Source organism: Delphinapterus leucas, chromosome 14 (genome assembly GCF_059928025.1).
Source record: "Delphinapterus leucas isolate spDelLeu-1000000601 "Yukka" chromosome 14, BTC_Dleu_Yukka2, whole genome shotgun sequence".
NCBI classification, from domain to species: domain Eukaryota; kingdom Metazoa; phylum Chordata; class Mammalia; order Artiodactyla; family Monodontidae; genus Delphinapterus; species Delphinapterus leucas.
The window spans coordinates 34,847,797-34,868,182 of NC_143142.1; the positions used below are offsets into that span (position 1 = coordinate 34,847,797).

Sequence of the window (20,386 nt, forward strand, 5' to 3'; positions counted from 1 at the left end):
CTTGATATGATTTCAATTTTCTTAAATTTACTGAGGCTTGATTTGTGACCCAAATGTGATCCATCCTGGAGAATGTTCTGTGCACACTTGAGAAGAAAGTATAATCTGCTGTTTTTGGATGGAATGTCCTATAAATATCACTTAAATCTATCTGGTCTATTGTGTCATTTAAAGCTCGTGTTTCCTTATTAATTTTCATTTTGGATGATCTGTCCATTGGTGTAAGTGAGGTGTTAAAGTCCCCCACTATTATTGTGTTAGTGTCAATTTCCTCTTTTTTTCTTTTGCGGTACGCAGGCCTCTCACTGATGTGGCCTCTCCCGTTGCAGAGCACAGGCTCCGGATGCGCAGGCTCAGAGGCCACAGCTCATGGGCCCAGCCGCTCCGCGACATGTGGGATCTTTCTGGACTGGGGCACGAACCCATGTCCCCTGCATTGGCAGGCAAATTCTTAACCACTGCACCACCAGGGAAGCCCAATTTCCTCTTTTGTAGCTGTTAGCAGTTGCCTTATGTATTGAGGTGCTCCTAAGTTGGGTGCATATATATTTATAATTGTTATATCTTCTTCTTGAATTGATCCCTTGATCATTATGTAGTGTCCTTCCTTGTCTCTTGTAACATTCTTTATTTTAAAGTCCATTTTATCTGATATGAGCATTGCTACTCCAGCTTTCTTTTGATTTCCATTTTCATGGAATATCATTTTCCATCCCCTCACTTTCAGTCTGAATGTGTCCCTAGGTCTGAAGTGGGTCTCTTGTAGACAGCATATGTATGGGTCTTGTTTTTGTTTCCATTCAGCAAGCCTGTGTCTTTTGGTTGGAGCATTTAATCCATTCACGTTTAAGGTAATTATCGATATGTATGTTCCTATTACCATTTTATTAATTGTTTTGGGTTTGTTTTTGCAGTTCCTGTTCTTCTCTTGTGTTTCCCACTTAGAGAAGTTCCTTTAGCATTTGTTGTAGAGCTGGTTTGGTGGTGCTGAATTCTCTTAGCTTTTGCTTGTCTGTAAAGCTTTTTATTTCTCCATCGAATCTGAATGAGATCCTTGCCAGGTAGAGTAATCTTGGTTGTAGGTTCGTCCCTTTCATCACTTTAATTATATCATGTTACTCCTTTCTGACTTGTAGAGTTTCTGCTGAGAAATCAGCTGTTAACCTTATGGGAGTTCCCTTGTATGTTATTTGTTGTTTTTCCCTTGCTGCTTTCAATAATTTTTCTTTGTCTTTAATTTTTGCCAGTTTGATTACTATGTGTCTTGGCGTGTTTCTCCTTGGGTTTATCCTCTATGGGACTGTCTGCACTTCCTGGACTTGGTTGACTATTTCCTTTCCCGTGTTAGGGAAGTTTTTGACTATAATCTCTTCAAATATTTTCTCGGGTCCTTTCTCTCTCTCTTCTCCTTCTGGGACCCCTATAATGCAAATGTTGTTGTGTTTAATGTTGTCCCAGAGGTCTCTTAGGCTGTCATCATTTCTTTTCATTCTTTTTTCTTTATTCTGTTTCGCAGCAGTGAATTCCACCATTGTGTCTTCCAGGTCACTTATCCGTTCTTCTGCCTCAGTTATTCTGCTATTGGTTCCTTCTAGTGTAGTTTTCATTTCAGTTATTGTGTTGTTCATCTCTGTTTGTTTGTTCTTTAATTCTTCTAGGTCTTAAACATTGCTTGCATCGTCTTGAACTTTGCCTCCATTCTTTTTACAAGGTCCTGGATCATCTTCACTATCATTATTCTGAATTCTTTTTCTGGAAGGTTGCCTATCTCCATTTCATTTAGTTGTTTTTCTGCGGTTTTATCTTGTTCCTTCATCTGGTACATAGACCTCTGCCTTTTTCATCTTGTTTATCTTTCTGTGAATGTGGTTTTTGTTCCACAGGCTGCAGGATTGTAGTTCTTCTTGCTTCTGCTGTCTGCCCTCTTGTGGATGAGGCTATCTAAGAGGCTTGTGCAAGTTTCCTGATGGCCAGGACTGGTGGTGGGTAGAGCTGGCTGTTGCTTTGGTCTACTTGTCTGCTGATGGGTGTGGCTGGGTTCCCTCCCTGTTGGTTGTTTGGCCTGAGGCTACCCAACACTGGAGCCTACCCAGGCTCTTTGCTGGGGCTGATGGCGGACTCTGGGAGGGCTTACACCAAGGAGTACATCCCAGAACTTCTGCTGCCAGCGTCCTTGTCCTCATGGTGACACATAGCCACACTCCGCCTATGCAGGAGACCCTCCAACACTAGCAGGTAGGTCTGGTTCAGTCTCCTAAGGGGTCACTGCTCCTTCCCCTGGGTCCCGATGAGCACACTACTTTGTGTTTGCCCTCCAAGAGTGGAGTCTCTGTTTCCGCAAGTCCTGTTGATGTCCTGCAATCAAATCCCGCGTGCCTTCAAAGTCTGATTCTCTAGGAATTCCTCCTCCCGTTGCCAGACCCCCAGATTGGGAAGCCTGACGTGGGGCTCAGAACCTTCACTCCAGTGGGTGGACTTCTGTGGTATAAGCGTTCTCCAGTTTGTGAGTCACCCACCCAGCAGTTATGGGATTTGATTTTATTGTGATTGCGCCCCTCCTACTGTCTCACTGTGGCTTCTCCTTTGTCTTTGGATGTGGGGTATCTTTTCGGTGAGTTCCAGTGTCTTCCTGTCGATGATTGTTCAGCAGTTAGTTGTCATACGGTGTTCTTGCAAGAGGTAGTGAGAGCATGTCCTTCTACTCATTGTCTCCTCTTTTAAAGCCTAGTTCATGGATTTTTTTCACATTAATACATTCCATCATTTCTATTTTGCAAATGTTTTCACATTTATTATTTTACTACATATATATACCCCCACAACAACCCAGTTCATACTGAGGGATATAGAAAATATGAGATCACTCAGTAAAGAGCAGAAATATTACAAGAATTTGAGTATTTTGATTCCAAGATTAGAATTCATTTAATTTTCATCTGTACATGCATTTGTTTTCTGTTGCTGTGTAACAAACTACCACAAACTGTCCCTGTTTGCGGTATCACAGTTTCCTTGAGTCAGGAGTCTAGGCATGGCTTAGCTGGGTCTTCTGCTCAGGGTCTCACAAGGCTGCAACGTAGGTTTCAGCTGGACTGCATTCTCATCTGGAACTCAAGTTCCTCTTCTAAGCTCACTGTTGTTGGCAAAATTCAGTTCCTTGCAGCTGTACGTCTGAGACCCTCAGCTCCTAGAGGCTGTCCTTCTCCAAATGTGAGTGGCTAAGCAGTTTGAAAAACAGTATTTGCTTCTTCAAGGCCATCAGGACAGTGTTTCTCTTTAGGCAGGGCCCAAACCCCATTTTAAGAGTTTCTATCTGATTAAGTCGGTCCTTTGGAAAAACTCACTTTCCCTCCTGTGTGTTTCTCCTTTGCTCTTACACTACTTCACACTCACAACACTTCTCAGACACCAGCTGGGTGTCCTACAATTTAACTCAATTCTGACACCGTCTCCCTGAAGATAGACTCAGGTCCCACATGTAAAGGGTTCAGTCCCTCAAGAATAACCCTGCCCCCACTTCAGATGCCAGTTGAAAGTCCAGGATGTCACCTGTGCTTCTGACCAACAGACTATAAATCAATTTCCCACAACCTCCTCCTTGAGTTTGATTAATTCACTAGCGTGGCTCACAGAACTCAGAGAAACATTTTACTTACCAGATTATCAGTTTATTATAAAAGGTATAAATCAGAAACAGCCAGATAGAAGAGATTGATAGGTCAAGATATGGGGAATAGGCATGGAGCTTCCATCCTCTCTCCAGACCACCACTGTCCCAGCACCTCCATGTGTTCACCAACCTGGAAGCTGTCTGAACCCTGCTCTTTTGGGGTTTTATGGAGGCTTCATTACATGGACTCGCTTGATTAAATCATTGGCCATTGGTGATTGAACTCAATCTCCAGCCCATCTTCCCTCCCCGGAGTTCCAGAGGTCTGGGATGAGGCTGAAAGTTCCCGCCCTCTAATCACATGATTGGTTCCCTTGGCAACCAGTCCCCATCCTTAGGTGCTTTCCAAAAGTCACCTCATTAACACAACAAAAGATACTTTATAACTCTCATGACTTAGGAAATTCCAAGTGTTTTAGGAGCTCTGTGCCAGGAATGGGGACAAAAACCAAATATATATGTCTTATTATAAATCACAACATCATAGGTGCGCCCAGGATAATCTATCTCCCTTTTGATTAACTCAAAACCAACTGATTAGGGATCTTAATTACATCTGAAATATCCCTCCTCCTTTGCCATATGATATAATACAATCACAGGACTCATATTCCAATACCCTTGCCATGTTCTGTTGGCTAGAAGCAAGTCTCAGGTTTCACCCCAATGCAAGGGGAGATTACAAAAGGGTGTGATTCATTGGGGGGTCATCCTAGAGTATGTCCAACACAGGAGGTAAATAAATAAAATGTTGAACCACTAGAAAAACAAACCTGAAATGTTCACTATCCATGATATCGTCCATGTTGCAGATTAGCAACTTGAAGGAGAACATGGTATATCAGTTCCAAGTGGCAGCCATGAACATCGCTGGCTTGGGAGCACCCTCGGCAGTAAGCGCAAGCTTCAAATGTGAAGAGTGGACCATTGCTGTTCCAGGTAAACCGGGAAGACCATGTCTCAGCACTGAGGCTCAGAGTTTCTTCCAATGGAACCTACAACCTGGAACTAAATTTAAGTGGTACATATATACAGCTTCTAAGGGAGACAAATTCTCTCAGCCCCTTGTGTTTACGTTAAATATTTCTACAGTACTATGAAACAATAGGTACCAATATAAAACTGAGTATAAATTTCTTATATTCCAAATAAATCCTAGAGTCCCCATAGCTCAGCCTCTGCATGGAGTAGGATGGACGGAAGCACACAGTTTGAATGCCACTTGATTATTTAAAAGGAATTCTAATCTTTGCTTGTCTTCTTCAAGGCCATTAAAGGGCATCCAATTCACATCCCCCAGCAAAATTTCTTAAAAATGTCTTCTGGCATTCCCAAGTTGTGCATTCTCCCACTGCTCTGGAGCGTTTCATTTATCAGCCTCCCTCCCCCATCTCCTCAGCCCCAGCCTCTGTGGCCTCCTCCCTGTGGTCTCCTCCTCCCTTGCTCCCAGCTCTTCACTGTACATACAGGGGACCTAACATGCCTGCCTAGGGCTTCAGTCCTGGCCTCCTGCCTCTTATATCTCTCCACTTAGCTCTTGAGTCCTTTCTGTCTATGTCAACTTTTTCCCAACTCTGCATCACAATAAAGATCCTGGAACCGGACTGGAAATGCTCTCCTTTGGAGGTTGTCATAGAGGGTGGTTGACGGGGCAGGGATGAAAGTGGGGAGAAGCCAGAAACAGTTACCTATGCTTTTAACTTTTACACAGTTACAACAGTGAACAAATGTAAAGACTGAATACTAACAAATTTACTAAGTCATTAGGAATCAGACTAGCAACGTAGTCAGTGGATGGGTTTTTTTTTGTTTGCTTTTTGTTTTTTAATTTTTGATCTCACCACACGGCATGGGGGGCCTTAATTCCCCGACCAGGGATTGAACCTGCGCCTCCTGCATTGGACGGCAGAGTCTTAACCACTGGACTGCCAGGGAAGTCCCTAGTGGATGGTTTTTTTTTTTTTTTGCTGTACGCGGGCCTCTCACTGTTGTGGCCTCTGCTGTTGCAGAGCACAGGCTCCGGACGCACAGGCTCAGCGGCCATGGCTCACGGGCCCAGCCGCTCTGCGGCACGTGGGATCTTCCCGGACCGGGGCACAAACCCGTGTCCCCTAGCATTGGCAGGCGGACTCTCAACCACTGCGCCACCAGGGAAGCCCCCTAGTGGATGGTTTTATTGTGCTTCCAATGGCACTAACTTCAAACACCCAAATACTTTAGTGCCACAGAATGACTAAATTCTCCCACTTGGGTTGGATATTCAGCTTGTTATAACAACTGCTACAGCACTGGCTCCAACCATGTTAGAACACCAGGCCACACTGGGCACACTGGGTGGATCCAGCCATGCCCCCAGTGCCACCCGCGTCCTCTATTTGAAACCTTAGTGCATTTGGAGGACCATCTTTTTTGCCTTCACTTAGTGAGCGTCCATCTGCATCACATCTCTATCAGGTGTGAATAAAAAGATTACAAGAGAAACTCAAGAGAAGTTCAAGAGTTCACTCACCTTCAGTTAATACAAGAGGCAAACACACTGGCTTTCCTTTCGCCTTCTTGAAGCCGGCAATATTTCTTAAGTTCTTTCTGCCACCTACACAAAAGTGGGTCTGTTTTTAAATTCTTGCAGTTCCTGAATAAAGTTAAAATGTGAATGACGACAGACCAAGAAATTCTGAGCAGACCTGTGGAAAATGGTTTGATAGAGATATAGTTAGCAAAAGAGGTTGCAGGGTGAGTGCTCCCAACTCAGAGAAGTGAACGGGGCAGTCCTCCACCCCCACGGCCTCTCTTTTCCCAGATTCACCCTTGACTCACTGAGAAGTGTTGGGCAAGCCATGAGTCAAGAAAGGTTTATGATAGGTGAGAGCATTTAGGACATTTTGTCGGATGAAGAAACAGACTCAGGTTAAATGATACCCAGGAGGTCACACAGGCAATAAGTGGCAGTTAGGGTTGGAAACTAGGTCTGCTCATTCCAAGACACAAGGGGGTAGGAAGCAGCAGCACAGTGGTCCTTCTCTGGAAGAAAGGGCTGGTGCTACCTGTTGGGATGCCTCTCTGGCTTCTAAGGATGACACAGGACAATGGTCATAAAAGCCCTTTGCAAAACAGAGCACTCCACACCAGCGTAAGGTACTGGTGTTATTTAAACCTATTTCCACAGAAGGCATCATCAGGAGACAAGGATGACTCATTGCCAGTGACCATTAAGCTGAGGAAAAGGGCCCAAAAAACACAGTGATCAATTGCAAAATGCCAAAGCATAGCATGATGGAGTCTGCGCTTGTAGTTGGCTCTCAGGCCACTGTGAGTCAGTTCAGGTGCTTTTGATTGGTTGGTTAGAAACCAGTTGTTATTTAAAAAAAAAAAAAAAGAGGAAAGAGAAAAGAAAATAAAGGGACTTCCCTAGTGGTGCAGTGGTTAAGAATCCACCTGCCAATGCAGGAGACACGGGTTCAAGCCCTGGTCCGGGAGGGTGCCATATGCTGCAGAGCAACTAAGCCTGTGTGCCACAACTACTGAGCCTGTGCTCTAGAGCCTGCGAGCCACAACTACTGCAGCCCGCGTGCCTAGAGCCTGTGCTCCATAACAAAGAGAAGCCACCGCAATGAGAAGCCTGAACACCGCAGTGAGAAGCCTGAACACCGCAACAAAGAGCAGCCCCCGCTCGCCCCAACTAGAGAAAGCCCGCGCACAGCAACGAGGACCCAACGCAGCCAATAAATAAATAAAGTGCAAATCTGACTATATCCTTTAAAGAAAAAAAGAAAGAAAATAAATAACTATATCACCTTCATAGCAGCTGGTAGTCATGCAAAGATGCAGGCCATCAGTGAGTAGATGGGACTCGCCCAAGAGTGCAAAGAGCACACACAGAAGTATTTGGCTTCCTTCCTGAACAGGTTGATCAAGTTCCTTGGTGTCTCTGAGCTTTCTGTTAATTGTTTTAGGGATGGGTGAGATAAAAGAATGTAAAATACCTGATAGGGTTTAGCATAGATTCAGGGCCCATGGGATTGATTGTATTTGTTTTGGTGAAAGTTCTTTGTAACCACAATTGTAGTTTGTTTTTACCCCTATATGGGATATATGCTTTACAAGAAAGATATCCCTCCAGTGAGGGAGGGATATATATTTTGCAATATATATATTTTTCTATATTCATAAGCCATCAAAGAGAGTTGCTTTCTTCGCCATAATTGAGATTGCGGGGTATTTTCAGATTGTCATCCAAAAATAATCTGAAACTGAACCTGCAACCAAATTAAACTGTTATGATAAAAGGTGAGGAACACAGGCCTGAGGACAGCCTGAGGGCAAGGCTTCATCCAGCTGCTGGAGGGCACCTTGAACTGGCCTTAACCACTTGCTGCCCGTAAAGGGTCTTAATAGGCTGATACAGAGCTGTTGAGGAAACTTGATATGAAATGAGCACGGAATACCTGTTTCCATGGGAGTAGTAGATTTTACAAAAGAAGAACACCAGCATTAGCTTCAGCTTTAAGACCTTAAATGTGGCTCTAGGTTTACACACATTGGAGTTTTCTTGTCTCCATTATGACTGTTACGCATCAGCCTCTCTTTCCCTCTCAGGACCACCGCACAGTCTCAAGTACAGTGAAGTCAGAAAAACCTCCCTGGTTCTGCAGTGGAAGCCTCCAGTCCACTCAGGACGGACTCCGGTCACTGGCTACTTTGTGGACATGAAGGAGGCCAGTGCCAAAGAGGACCAGTGGCGAGGACTCAATGAGGCGGCTCTGAAAAACACATACCTGAGGGTAAGAGGATGCTCACAGTTTGAGAAAATCTTTTTTTTTTTTTAAAGAAAAACGGTTCTTCTAACGAAGTTAACTTTAAAGTCAGTGAGATAAAGCAGAGCATCTCATCATTGGTCTGTGTCATGTGTTGGGATCCTGGTAGGATTCCATTTGGCAGTCGGTGAGGTTTTGGGGATGTTTCTGATACTTAAAACAATTTGCTTGTAATTTGACCCAAATCCCTTTGCCTGGCTTTAGGAAAGATCCCTCCTCCCTCTTCTGTCCCTCCTCGCCTCCACTTACCCACCTCACATTTTTGTTACTCACAGTCTTAAGATGTTACCATCTCCAAAAGGTGACTTTCTCATTCCTACCTCGAATTTTTTTGCCGGTGGTTTTTGATTTGAGGGTGTTATTTTCATAGAGTTCATGCCTGTAAGCCTTTAACTGCTGATCCTTTTGAGTCGTGGTCGGCCTTACCTCCCCTGCCCCCTCACCCCTGTGCTCACGTGAGCTCTCAGGGACCAGAGGAATGAGTTGCCTCAACTCTTGACCTTGTTCTCACCCTTCTCCATGTCACTGCCTTCCAGGTTCCTCTAGAGTGTTCCAACTGAACCAGTTTCTAACTCTATCTGCCAGAGACTGTTCTGCTCTAGCCACTGACTCTCTCACTAGTACCAAATAGAAATCTGAAAAGAATGTTTCCCCCTATTGTCAGCAGTGGCATCTGGAGACCCTGATGCCACAAGGCCTCAGAAACTGTGGGGAATATGACTCCAGCTCTTGTTACGTACAATGAAGTGTGACTGTATGGCCACAGTCAAACAGGAAGCTTCACAGTGCATTCAGTGTGCAGTCTTATCTGTTGGCAGAATATGCCACCACCCAGGGCGTGGGCCTTGGAGGATTTTCAGAGTATACCTGGTTTAAGAGATTTCTCTTGTCAACCTGCCACTAAAGTCCATACCATTTGTCAGCCACTCTCTGGGGTTAGGGCAGCCACTCTCTGGGGTCCCTATAAAAAGATGTAAATGTACCCTCCAGGAGAGATGACCCTTAAACCATTATATCCAACATGCCATTAACTCAGCTTCCCATGTGCCAGTAAGCTCTCCAGCCCCTTACAATACCATGAGGAGATAAGGAAGGTCACATTTCGTGGGGAAGAGAAAAGGTCAAGGAAGGTCTGGAGCCTAGGGTGCTGTTTGGCTGTCCAGAGAAGTCAGGAGGCCTCTAGATACAAAGACATCCCCAAAGGCCAGTGTAAAACAAAGGTCGGACACATCCTAGATGATGGTGGTGCGTGCTTATGGCCAGCATGACTTCCAAATCCTCCATCTGCCGTAGCACAGGACCCCAGGAGCCCGACTCACGGGAAACCAAGTGAGAGTGAGAAGCCAAGCAAAGGGGACCAAGAGCCCAGGAAAAATGAGTAGGAAGAGAAAATAATGGAGTTTAAACACATCAAAGAATGGTTAATGTCACTCATTTTTTTAAAAAAGAAGAAGAAGAAAGGGAAATTTAGGGGAAAGAGAGAGACTGAGGTTGAGTGCCCCTCACAAACCAGAAGACGAACTTTCTGTAAGGAAATGACCTTAGAGTTTGGCCACAATTTTTAAAGCAAAAATAGAATTACTGATTTTTCTGATTATAAAACAGATGCATGCTTATGATGACAAATTCAAGCAGTAAAGGCATAAAGAAGAAAAGTAGAGATGTCCTATAGTCCCCATACCCATTTTGATGTGGAGTCACTTTTCCAGATGTTTCATATTCAGAAAAGTTTCAGCCCTGAAATGGAGGAAAAATGTGCATGTTAAAAAGTTTAATCTGTCAAATTTAAGTGAGGAAAGGACATATAGCTCCAGGAACAGGAGATTTTAGCACCATGGCACTGCAACATAATGGCCTAACCGGTTTCTGCCAGAAGCACCCCCATTCACATTAGCACTGAGTGTCTAGGGGTTCCTAGAGAGTGAAAGATGCATTACTATCCACCAAAAGGCTTAACCAACAGAGCTCATGCTTCCTTCTTGATTGGTAATTACAATCTGCTGAGACAATGTGGTGAGAGGGACTGAATAATTGGAAGGGGTGGGGGATATAGATTATGCATCTCTAGTGCTTTAAGCCAGCAGTCATTGCCCCTGCGGTGATGGAAGAGTGGAGGGGTGTGCCTGTCCCCTCAGTGACTAGGAAGTGGATTCACTTCCTGTGCCGTGTTGGCAGAAATCTGACTCACAGCCACATATTACCTAAGTGGCAGGTGCAGATGTGGCAGGTACCTGGCAACTGGTCTATTTTTATCACGACAAGGAAATGTTTCTGTTCCTTTCTGTAGATCCACAGTTGCCTGGCATTATTTCTAAGTATAGAATTTAAATACATCAAACTCTTATGCATTTAGCCTGTGCCTAAATTCATTTACGGATTAAAATTCATTTCAAAACTCCATTAGCTCCAGTGAAAGCTATCACTATATAAGTAGTGACATTCTGTTACCATAAACACAATACAATTAAATAATTAGATTAAAAACGCAACAATTTAATACATAGCTCATCTAAATACATGGTCACAGACACTTCGCTTAGTTGAATAAGTATATTCTAGCTTTGTTTGATTTAAATCCCATTTTGGCTGTTAATCTCCATCACAACACTATGGGGAAAAATTGTGCCCTTTGCGTGTAATAAACTCCTTCTTAAAATACATATAGCTTTTAAAAGTCACATGTTCTAAAAAGGAAAAGATAATTTTTGTAAAATATTGACAGTATTTGTAATACTAATGAGACTGTGCTGAACCCAAAGAAAGTCACAAAAAATTATGAAGTGGGACTGTTGTATAAAAACATATTATATATGTTTTTTACTTCTCTTATGCTCTTGTAACTCTAGCTTGGTGGCACACATATAATATAGGTCCTCAGAAAACATCTTCTTGATGATTGAATGAAAATGTGAGGATTTGGAATTTGAATATATTTGACTATTCACAAATTACTAAAATTCACAATCATGTTAATTGCTTGTCTATTTATTTATTTATTTATTAAGATTTTATCGTTTTTAAAAATTTATTTATTTATGTATTTATTTTTGGTTGCGTTGGGTCTTCATTGGTGCGCGTGGGCTTTCTCTAGTTGCAGCGAGCGGGGGCTACTCTTCGTTGCAGTGCGCAGGCTTCTCATTGTGGTGGCTTCTCTTGTTGCAGAGCATGGGCTCTAGGCGCATGGGCTTCAGTAGTTGTGGCATGCAGGCTCAGTAGTTGTGGCTTGTGGGCTCCAGAGTGCAGACTCAGTAGTTGTGGAGCACGGGCTCAGTTGCTCCATGGCATGTGGGATCCTCCCGGACCAGGGCTCAAACCCGCGTCCCCTGCATTGGCAGGCAGATTCCCAACCACTGTGCCACCAGGGAAGTCCCTGCTTGTCTGTTTAGTGAGAAATAGCTGTATTATATTTATAGGGACAATTTTTGTTTGTTTTTGTTTTAGTGCTTTAACATGCTTTTAAACGGAAAGTGATCCATGATCTGTGATCTGTGCTTGTAATTCCCCTCTCTTGTCAGAAATTTTATCTGAAATTATTCATGGAATGTCTCAAAAGGATCAGGAAAAAAAGGGCAGCATATAAGCTCTCCTGAGCACTTTGTAATTTGTCTTTTGACCAAAGAATAAGATGGCTGACTCCTTTAAAGCATACCTGTATTAGTCTTCTGTTTCTGATGCTGGTGGCCATTAAATTATCTAAAAAAGAAACAGCATCTGAGTTTCAAGGGATCTTGGAAATCTCTACTTACACATGGTCCAGAGAGAGGAAAGTCTTAGCTGAAGCCACACACAGTCTTTGACAGAATGAAGTTCAGAACCCAAGTCCTGTGCCCTTTGTGCTGTATAATTGAATTGCCACCACAGAGGAAGGGCACTTCTGTTCAAATGACACAAAGCACCCATCACTTCTATACCTGCTTCTTCCAGGTGCAAGGCCTCAAAGAGGGTGTCAGCTATGTGTTCCGAGTCCGAGCCGTAAACCAGGCAGGTGTCGGGAGGCCGTCTGACCTTGCTGGGCCTGTTGTGGCAGAAACCCGTCCAGGTAGGCTTTTACTTTTTCGTTAATCTCATCTGTGTAAGATACCAAAGTAACATTCAACCTTACTTCTATGCTTTTCCTCATTTTCAAAATCATCAGCGTATGCTAGCCGAATGATTGATAAGAATGAGCGTAGGACATGACAATCATTTACCCCATCACAGGACCTTAGGGCAGGGGTGAGCCACGTTTGTAGTGGTCCAGGGCTACTCTGGTTCATACTTAAAAACAGGGAAGTTCTTGATCAAATTATGCTTCCTGGACCAACTGTTTAAAGCATACATTCCTGGGACGTTATTCCTATTATACTATGGCCATTAATTCCCACAAGAATATTTTCCCATCACAGAGGAAGCTGGAACAGCCCAGGTAGCAAGCATGATCCTTAAACAAAAGTAGGATTTATATAATTGTAGCTACTAAATTAAACCAGAGGACAGAAAACTTCTTCTGTGAAGGGGCAGATAGTAAATATTTTCAACTCTATGGTTATATGGTCCCTGTAACAATCCCCAGCTCTGCTGTGGCACAAAAGCAACCACAGACAATACATAAATTAGTGAGCATGGCTATGTGCCAATAAAACTTTATTGTGCTTGATATATGCATTATGTAATATGATACATTACATGCATTATGAAATTTGAATTATAACTAGTTTTCAGGTCTTGAAATATTAATCTTCTTTTTATTTATTTATTTATTTTTGCGGTACACGGGCCTCTCACTGCTGTGGCCTCTCCCGCGCGGAGCACAGGCTCTGGACGCACAGGCTCAGCGGCCATGGCTCACGGGCCCAGCCGCTCCACGGCATGTGGTATCTTCCCAGACCGGGGCACGAACCCATGTCCCCTGCATCGGCAGGCGGACTCTCAACCACTGCGCCACCAGGGAAGCCCTCTTCTTTTTATTTTTAAAAGCTGTTTAAAAACGTAAAAACCATTCTTAGCTTGCAGGCCGTATGAAAAGAGGCAATGGGCCAGATTTAGCCCACAAGCCATAGTTTGCTGACCCCTGGATTAAACTAACAGCGGTCCTAATTGAATGATCTGTAGAGTTGAGGCAGCCTCACTTCCCAGTTTCAAGATGCCATGATTGGACTAGGAAAGACAGTCTTTCCCTTTGTTATGTGAACAAAGTTTATAGTGTTCACTGTGCAAGTAGTTTCAGATCATTATATAATACTTATTTTGTCATTTAATCTCCTTCTCAAAGTTATAAATTTCAGTTCATTAAAGTTACATGAAAAAAATCACTGGAAATGAAAGAGGATAAAAAAAGTATTAACCAGTTATTTTAAGTTTATATTCATTCTAGTCCAAGCACTCTCACTTTAATCCATTCCTATTTTCAGACTGAAATAAAGAGCAGATATATAATGTAATATTTGTTTTTAGGATGAGAAAAGAATGTAAACATAGAAAACTCTGCTCTCACTTCATGCTGCTTGAAAAGAATATCTAATGTATCCTTTGAGGAAGTACCTGCCCCTTTCATCCTATTACTTCATAAACTGCTTTCATCTGCTCCTGTAACTACCCTCTAGCACCGGGTACGACAGAAGTGACCTTCTTGTACCAAAGTGTGGTAGGTGTGTCTGGACAGAGTGCCATACCTCATATAAGTACTCTTTGCAAAACTTCATGAGAAAATAGAAAAATGCTAGGAGCCCAAATGCCAGGTAAAAGGTGACACATGAAGACATGAGGACACACATTCCTATAGAAATCAGACCCTTCAGGTGCCAACTGTGCAGATATATAGGGTGCCAATAGACATGCAGAAGAGCCCAACTGTGAGGCTGCCCTTGTAAGAACATTTAGATTATTACACAAATAAACTATCTAGTCATTGATAGGTTAAAAGCACCCTTTAAGCAGTGGAACCCAAATCTGATTGACTAAAGAAAGCTTAAATTGATTTCCTGTTTTCTCATCAATAACCCTTGGAATGGCAGGTGGCCAGTCAGGATGTTAGTGGAAACTTTACCATCAGAAAGGAGTCTGCTGGTGAGCTCCTGGGGGAGAGTTTTGTTTCACTCGTTTGGAACAAGGCGCCCAAAGTCATTCTGTGGCCATTCCATTCCCAGAATATAACTACTAACAGCAGCTGCAGACTGAACAGCAGCATACTAACCCGCTCAGGAACCACTGGCTCAAGCCTGGGAAAAAATCCTGGGAGGCACAGAGTCAAGATGCTTGACTTGAAGCATCGCCATGAAGGAGCCCAAACCCAGGACACTGAGGCTGGTTCCATATGCAACAGACATATTCATTCCTGCACTTTGTGTTTCCTGAACACCTGCTTCATGCCAGGTGCTGTGTGGGCACCACAAGTAGAGTAATGTGACATTGTCACCGCCCACTGGGCTTATGAGCTAGTGGAAAAACAGTTTACAGCACGGCATGATGAGAGCTTAGAGGTTCACAAAATATTTCCCATAGATGAATAGGCTATAAACAGGTGTTAAGGCTTCAAAAATCCCTGTAAAAACTTGTATGTAGCCTAAGGTTGTCTGTATTTATTAACTTTATTAAATACCAATATATTACTTTTAACCATGTATTTATTTTGTGCTAAAATGTTTGGGGCCGGGGTTGGGGGTGGGATGGGATCTGTTATCAGTTTCAAGGTTTGGAACGTGAAACTTGGATTGCTATTTCAGAAAAACAACTCCTTTTGGAACACATTACTAAAATTTCAGATAGAGAATAAAGCTTATCATGTAACAGCAAACCTCAAATACACCTAACAAGATACCTCAAGTGCAATTTGAATTCCAGTTAAAAGTTAACCTAATCCACTGGGGTTGGTAGGGTGAATGGTCTCCCTTTGAAGTTGACGAAAATGCCAGCAGATGTAGCTCAGCCGCTACTGCAAAGTCTGATGGTGCTGGTAATGAGGATCAAAATGGACTAAGTGTGCTGTGCCTTACCAAGAAATCTAGTAGCTAAACAAGTCTGTAAAAAGAATAAGCTGGAAAATATTTAGAGTAGGTTTGTTGGTACCTGAGAGGCACTTCTAGTCTTGATATTTGATATTTTTCAAACAGTATCTATGTTGATTGTATCAGGTCTGGGCTGTAGGTGGAGACAAAGTGAACCAGATCATACGGGAGGCAAGAGAGAGACCTGCCAAGGTGTGGCAGGTGATCTGGAGGGCAACGAATAACTGGCAGAACAGGCTGCAGGTGTTCTTACCAGAGACCCAGCGGCAGGCAGGAGAACTGAGGTGAGGGGCAGGAGAACCCAGACCCAGGCAGCGTCCCGGGCAGGAACTGAGTTATTGGAAGTTAGGACTTCTCACCAAGAGCAAGGCAGGTTAGAAAAATGGAGCTCCAGAAGGAATAATGAGCTGGGATTGAGTTGACAACCTACTAACCAATCCCAGTTTCTGAAAATTGATAGGTTATAGAACCTGGTAGGGCTGAGAAGGCTCAGTGGCCTTGAGGTGGAGCTTTGAAGGCTTCTGAAGCAGGAAGCCAGGCTGACTATTAAAGATTAGCTCAACTGGCTAATTTAGAAAACTTCACTTACATTTGCTCACTATTGCTCTCTTTCACCCATTAGCAAAGTAGTTTTCAACCTTGACAGTACATTGCATTCGAATCATGCCAGGAACTTTTTGAAAATTCTGACTCCATTCTAGACTACTCCAGACCAATTAAATCAGAGTCTCCAGGACTGAGCCTGGGCATAGGTTCATTTTTGTTTGTTTGTTTAACTCCTTGGGTAATTCAGTTATGAAATTCAAGGTTATTAGATTGTGGGCTCCTTCAAAATAGGAACTTTGTCTTCTCTCTATATGTCGATAGCCTAGTACCTGGTTTATAGATGAAAAAAATAATGAATGGCTACCATGTTTTGGCGAGAGAGTGTGACTCTGTTTTGCAGCCACAGCGTGGAAACCTAACCCTAGTGTCTCATAATGAACGCCCTGGTTATGAAGGGTGAGTTGGCAGAGGTCCAGTGGAGGCCCTGATGTAGCACCAGGACCGCTGGTGGGTCAGCCAGCGGTCCTGTCTTCCACATAGGGGACCTCAGCGTTACATGCAGCCAATTACATTTGTTCACTTCTGTCTGCTTCTGTTCTGTCCCACTCTCCAGTTTTTTTAAACACCACACACACACACACATACTCGCGCACACCATGGAGAAGGACAAAGAATAAAACTTATAAAAGTGTCCTATTAATGCAGATATAAAAGACTAAATTATATGAGAAAATTCTCACATAAGATTATGAAATGTGTGAGAAGATGAATTCCCACTTTTAAATTTTATCTCTTTTTAAAATCATTATTTGCTGGAGTTTTATTATTATGGGCTGGAGTTAATTTCCCAAAAGTTCATTTTAGCCCTGGGCCGTACTTTAACCCATTCACTTACTGGGGGTAGTGGCAAGCCTGGAGGGACTATTAAAATGCCGTTCCACGCAATCCAGTATTCCTCTATGTCCTCATTAAGGATTTGTTTAAGGTTGGGGCAGCTGACTAGAGACAACTCTTCTTAATTCCTTTTCAGACCAGAATTATCTCCTTCATTTTCTATAGCCAAATCTCCTCTGCTCTTAACTGAATTCTTCATATTCTTGAAAAGATTCAAAGGTTGTTTTTGAGAAAAATCTAAGTCCTGACAAACTTTGGTCCACTTTCCCAGCTCAACTCTGCGGGAAAGTGAGATGGCCTTTCATCTAGATGAGAATATCCATAGGGATTCCATTACTTTGACAGCAGAACATCAAACTTGCTGCCTGCCTGTTAAATATCGGAACCATTCTGCTCATGTTTTAGTCAAATTTAGTGAATGTGTCTCTTTAGACATTTATGAGTTCAACCATGGACTGACAGCAGCTCAGTGCTTGGCAAAAACTCAGGCCATGGGACATTCTAAAAAGAAAATTTGAGGGTGTTGTAGCTGCACCTCTTTCACTCTGACGCTGCACCAGGTTAATCTCCACAGGTGTAGTTGTGGACTAGCCTGGGGCCTCTTAGAAATGCTGTCATTACATTGCTCTTGGTGTTCCTAGAGCACTTATAAAAAGAATCATCCATTTCAATGTCATGTATCTTTTGTAAAATCTCACTAGAATTTTTTGCCCATGATGTATCCAGGATCCCTTCATTTAAGGAACGCCACTATTAATTCCTCTTAGATTTTAATATGTGGAAAAAATGTCCTTTCCAGATTAACATAATTACCTTCTTTATTACACAGAGAGGAATCTATGAATCTATGTATTTTCCAAAAATGACTTCCTCTATATATAAACCCAGAATGCAGGAAGAGTCTACCTTTTTTCCAAGGCAACTTCAATTCCATTTCCCATTATAGGTATTATTATAAAATACTTGGTCTACTAAGTCACTCTCTAAAAACACTTTTATTCAAAGAACTATGTTAACCAATTAATTAAAGCTGAACAGTAACAGAAGGCTTTGAATTTCAAAAGCCATGTTGAAAGAGTATGAGAGCATTAGCATTGTAATTCATGTGACAAGTAGGGAACAAGCTATAACTTGTTGCCATAATCATTTTAAGACAATAACCTTGTTTTATATTTATACAGTTGAAACTGTGTTCTTTCCTTGTAATAGTAAGTTATTTTGACTAAACATTATTTTCTAAAGAGAATTTTTGTGGAGTGTAAGAAATATGCCTAGAAAACTAGTATTTCAGTTATTTTCAGTAAATTTTACTTTTCAAAGTCTTGTGATTATGATCACTTTCAGAGTGACACTTTCAGCCAGTTGACAGCATCACTGTTTGTCAGGAAAGAGATCAAGCTTTAAATTCTGAGCATAAGTAGGAAACCCACTGCGACTAGAATGTTTTCTTTGTTGGTTTTTTTTTTTATCTTGTCTGTTTATCAAAATATTGGTGTTATGCTTAAGCTTTAATAAGACTAGTTCCAATAAAATAAACATTGCAATTCTAAACTGACATTTCTCATTTAAATCTGTTTTTTCAGTCCAGTGCCTGGCATGTGTAAATATGTATGGAAAATATGAAAGACAAAAGCCCTGCCCTTGTAGAATGTAACCCTGTTCTTGATAAAATAAACAACCAGTGCAACTTTTTGAAACCTGAAAATTAATCAAATACTCATCTTAATGAGTATTTGATTTTTAAAACAGAAGTATGGAGGAGAGTTTTAATTTTTTTCCCTTTATTTAAATAAATCAACAAATAGCACCCATCATAGCCACAATTATGTGAGCATAAATTGAGGAAATGTTCATGCCTCTCTTTTATCCACTACAGGTATTGTCTACCATGTCCTGATTTGATATGATTAATCAAGAAAAGCTGCACAGATGAGCACACTCAGATACTAGTTGACTTTACATCTAATCCCTACTTTTTATTTTGCCCCTCCAGGCAATTACTTAATTTCAAATCACAAATTTTGATCTAAGACTTTCAAAAAATACCATGTTGTTTTCTAAAAGTATAAATTATTACATTTTTTTACATTAGAACCCAGCTACAAAGTAATGATGTAAAACTCATAGGTTAAAGTGGAAACACACATATTGCCTGGGACTTAAAAATAACATCTTTTGTTTCATTTCATACTGTCACAAAAGATCTCCAAGTACTTTACAAAAATTAATTGCCCAGAATAATTCAGTGAGGCAGCTCTATATCCTTCTCTTAATAGCTGAGGCAATTGAGACAACAACTAAGCAGGGTTTTTCTATTCTCTAAGTTGCATGGGTTTGGGACCAAATCTGGTCATTCAGAAACCTGAAAAAGGCATTGTTTTAAATACCCAGTAGTTCCATTTACCTGAGAATTTACTGCTAGAGCATCAATTATTTAAAATTTCATTCTAAGACTCTTTGATGAAAATTCTCATAAAATAGATTACACATTTCAGTACCTACCTTTCATACTTCTTGGATGCAATATACTTAATCTCATTTACCTTTTTCTGAATGACTCAGAGCCATAAGTATCCACCTTATTTATTGCCCAGTGTTACAATATAGTGACGTCTTATGGGGTGAGGAGCTGTTTGTCCCTCTACTAAATAATGTCTTTGTGCCTGCTTTTTAGTTTTCTGCTTCCTCTCCTGCTGTCATTTTCCTGATGATAGTAGCTTCTTACTTTCCTCTCTTTTTTGGGTTCAATCTACTGAGAGAAACTGACCAACTAAGCTTGTTAGAATCATCTCAAGCTAAGTAGAGATTCCAAGTGACGGTCTATGGAATTCACCAGTGTGTGTTCAAGAATACTAGTGCATGGACTTTGTCACATCAGCACTGGCTCTTAGAGACTTGTTTTCATTACTTCTTGGTCTTGGGCAAGATTCCAAATGAGTGAAGTGTTACGGTACGAAGGTTATCCATGTAATTGAGAGAAAAGCCAAGCTAATTATATTGTTCATATGCTTTCCGTTTTATGACTCCTTTGTAGAAACGTCAAATCTTTCACTTTAATAAAAATCAAGACTCTTAAGCTAAGCAATATTTTTTTCTGCTGTAAACTTAAGTCATGCCTCCAACATAATAAACAGCAGGCATATGGATGATTCACTTCCTTTTTAAAGAGATTACAAATAAACCAATGAATGATTAATATGAACAATCTGTCATGCCTCCAAAATAGATATTATGTAAATAGCAAGAAAGGTTTAGTCAACTTCATTACTTCTCCTTTCCTCTTTATAACAATACAGATATTCAGAAAATTTTCCATTTATACTCTCTGTGATTCAGTTATGCTGTGTATTATAATACCATCTAAACCTCAGCATTCTTAGGTGTCAGTCTTTTCTTAAGTAACTTGTTCGTTATTTGTTATACAGCAATGTTATACATTAATCCTAATGTAAGGATTAGTCATGTGTTACTGGGAATAG

General features: G+C 41.7%; 1 protein-coding gene across 1 annotated transcript in view; it reads left to right on the forward strand.

The window, feature by feature from the left end:
• Positions 1-20,386, forward strand: part of MYOM1 (myomesin 1) — a 135,371-nt gene that overhangs the window by 85,074 nt on the left and 29,911 nt on the right. Inside the window, exons 19-21 of the mRNA XM_022551339.2 lie at positions 4,483-4,609; positions 8,267-8,451; positions 12,409-12,523. Of these exons, the coding sequence (XP_022407047.2) occupies positions 4,483-4,609; positions 8,267-8,451; positions 12,409-12,523 (427 nt within the window). The remainder of the gene's footprint in view (positions 1-4,482; positions 4,610-8,266; positions 8,452-12,408; positions 12,524-20,386) is intronic.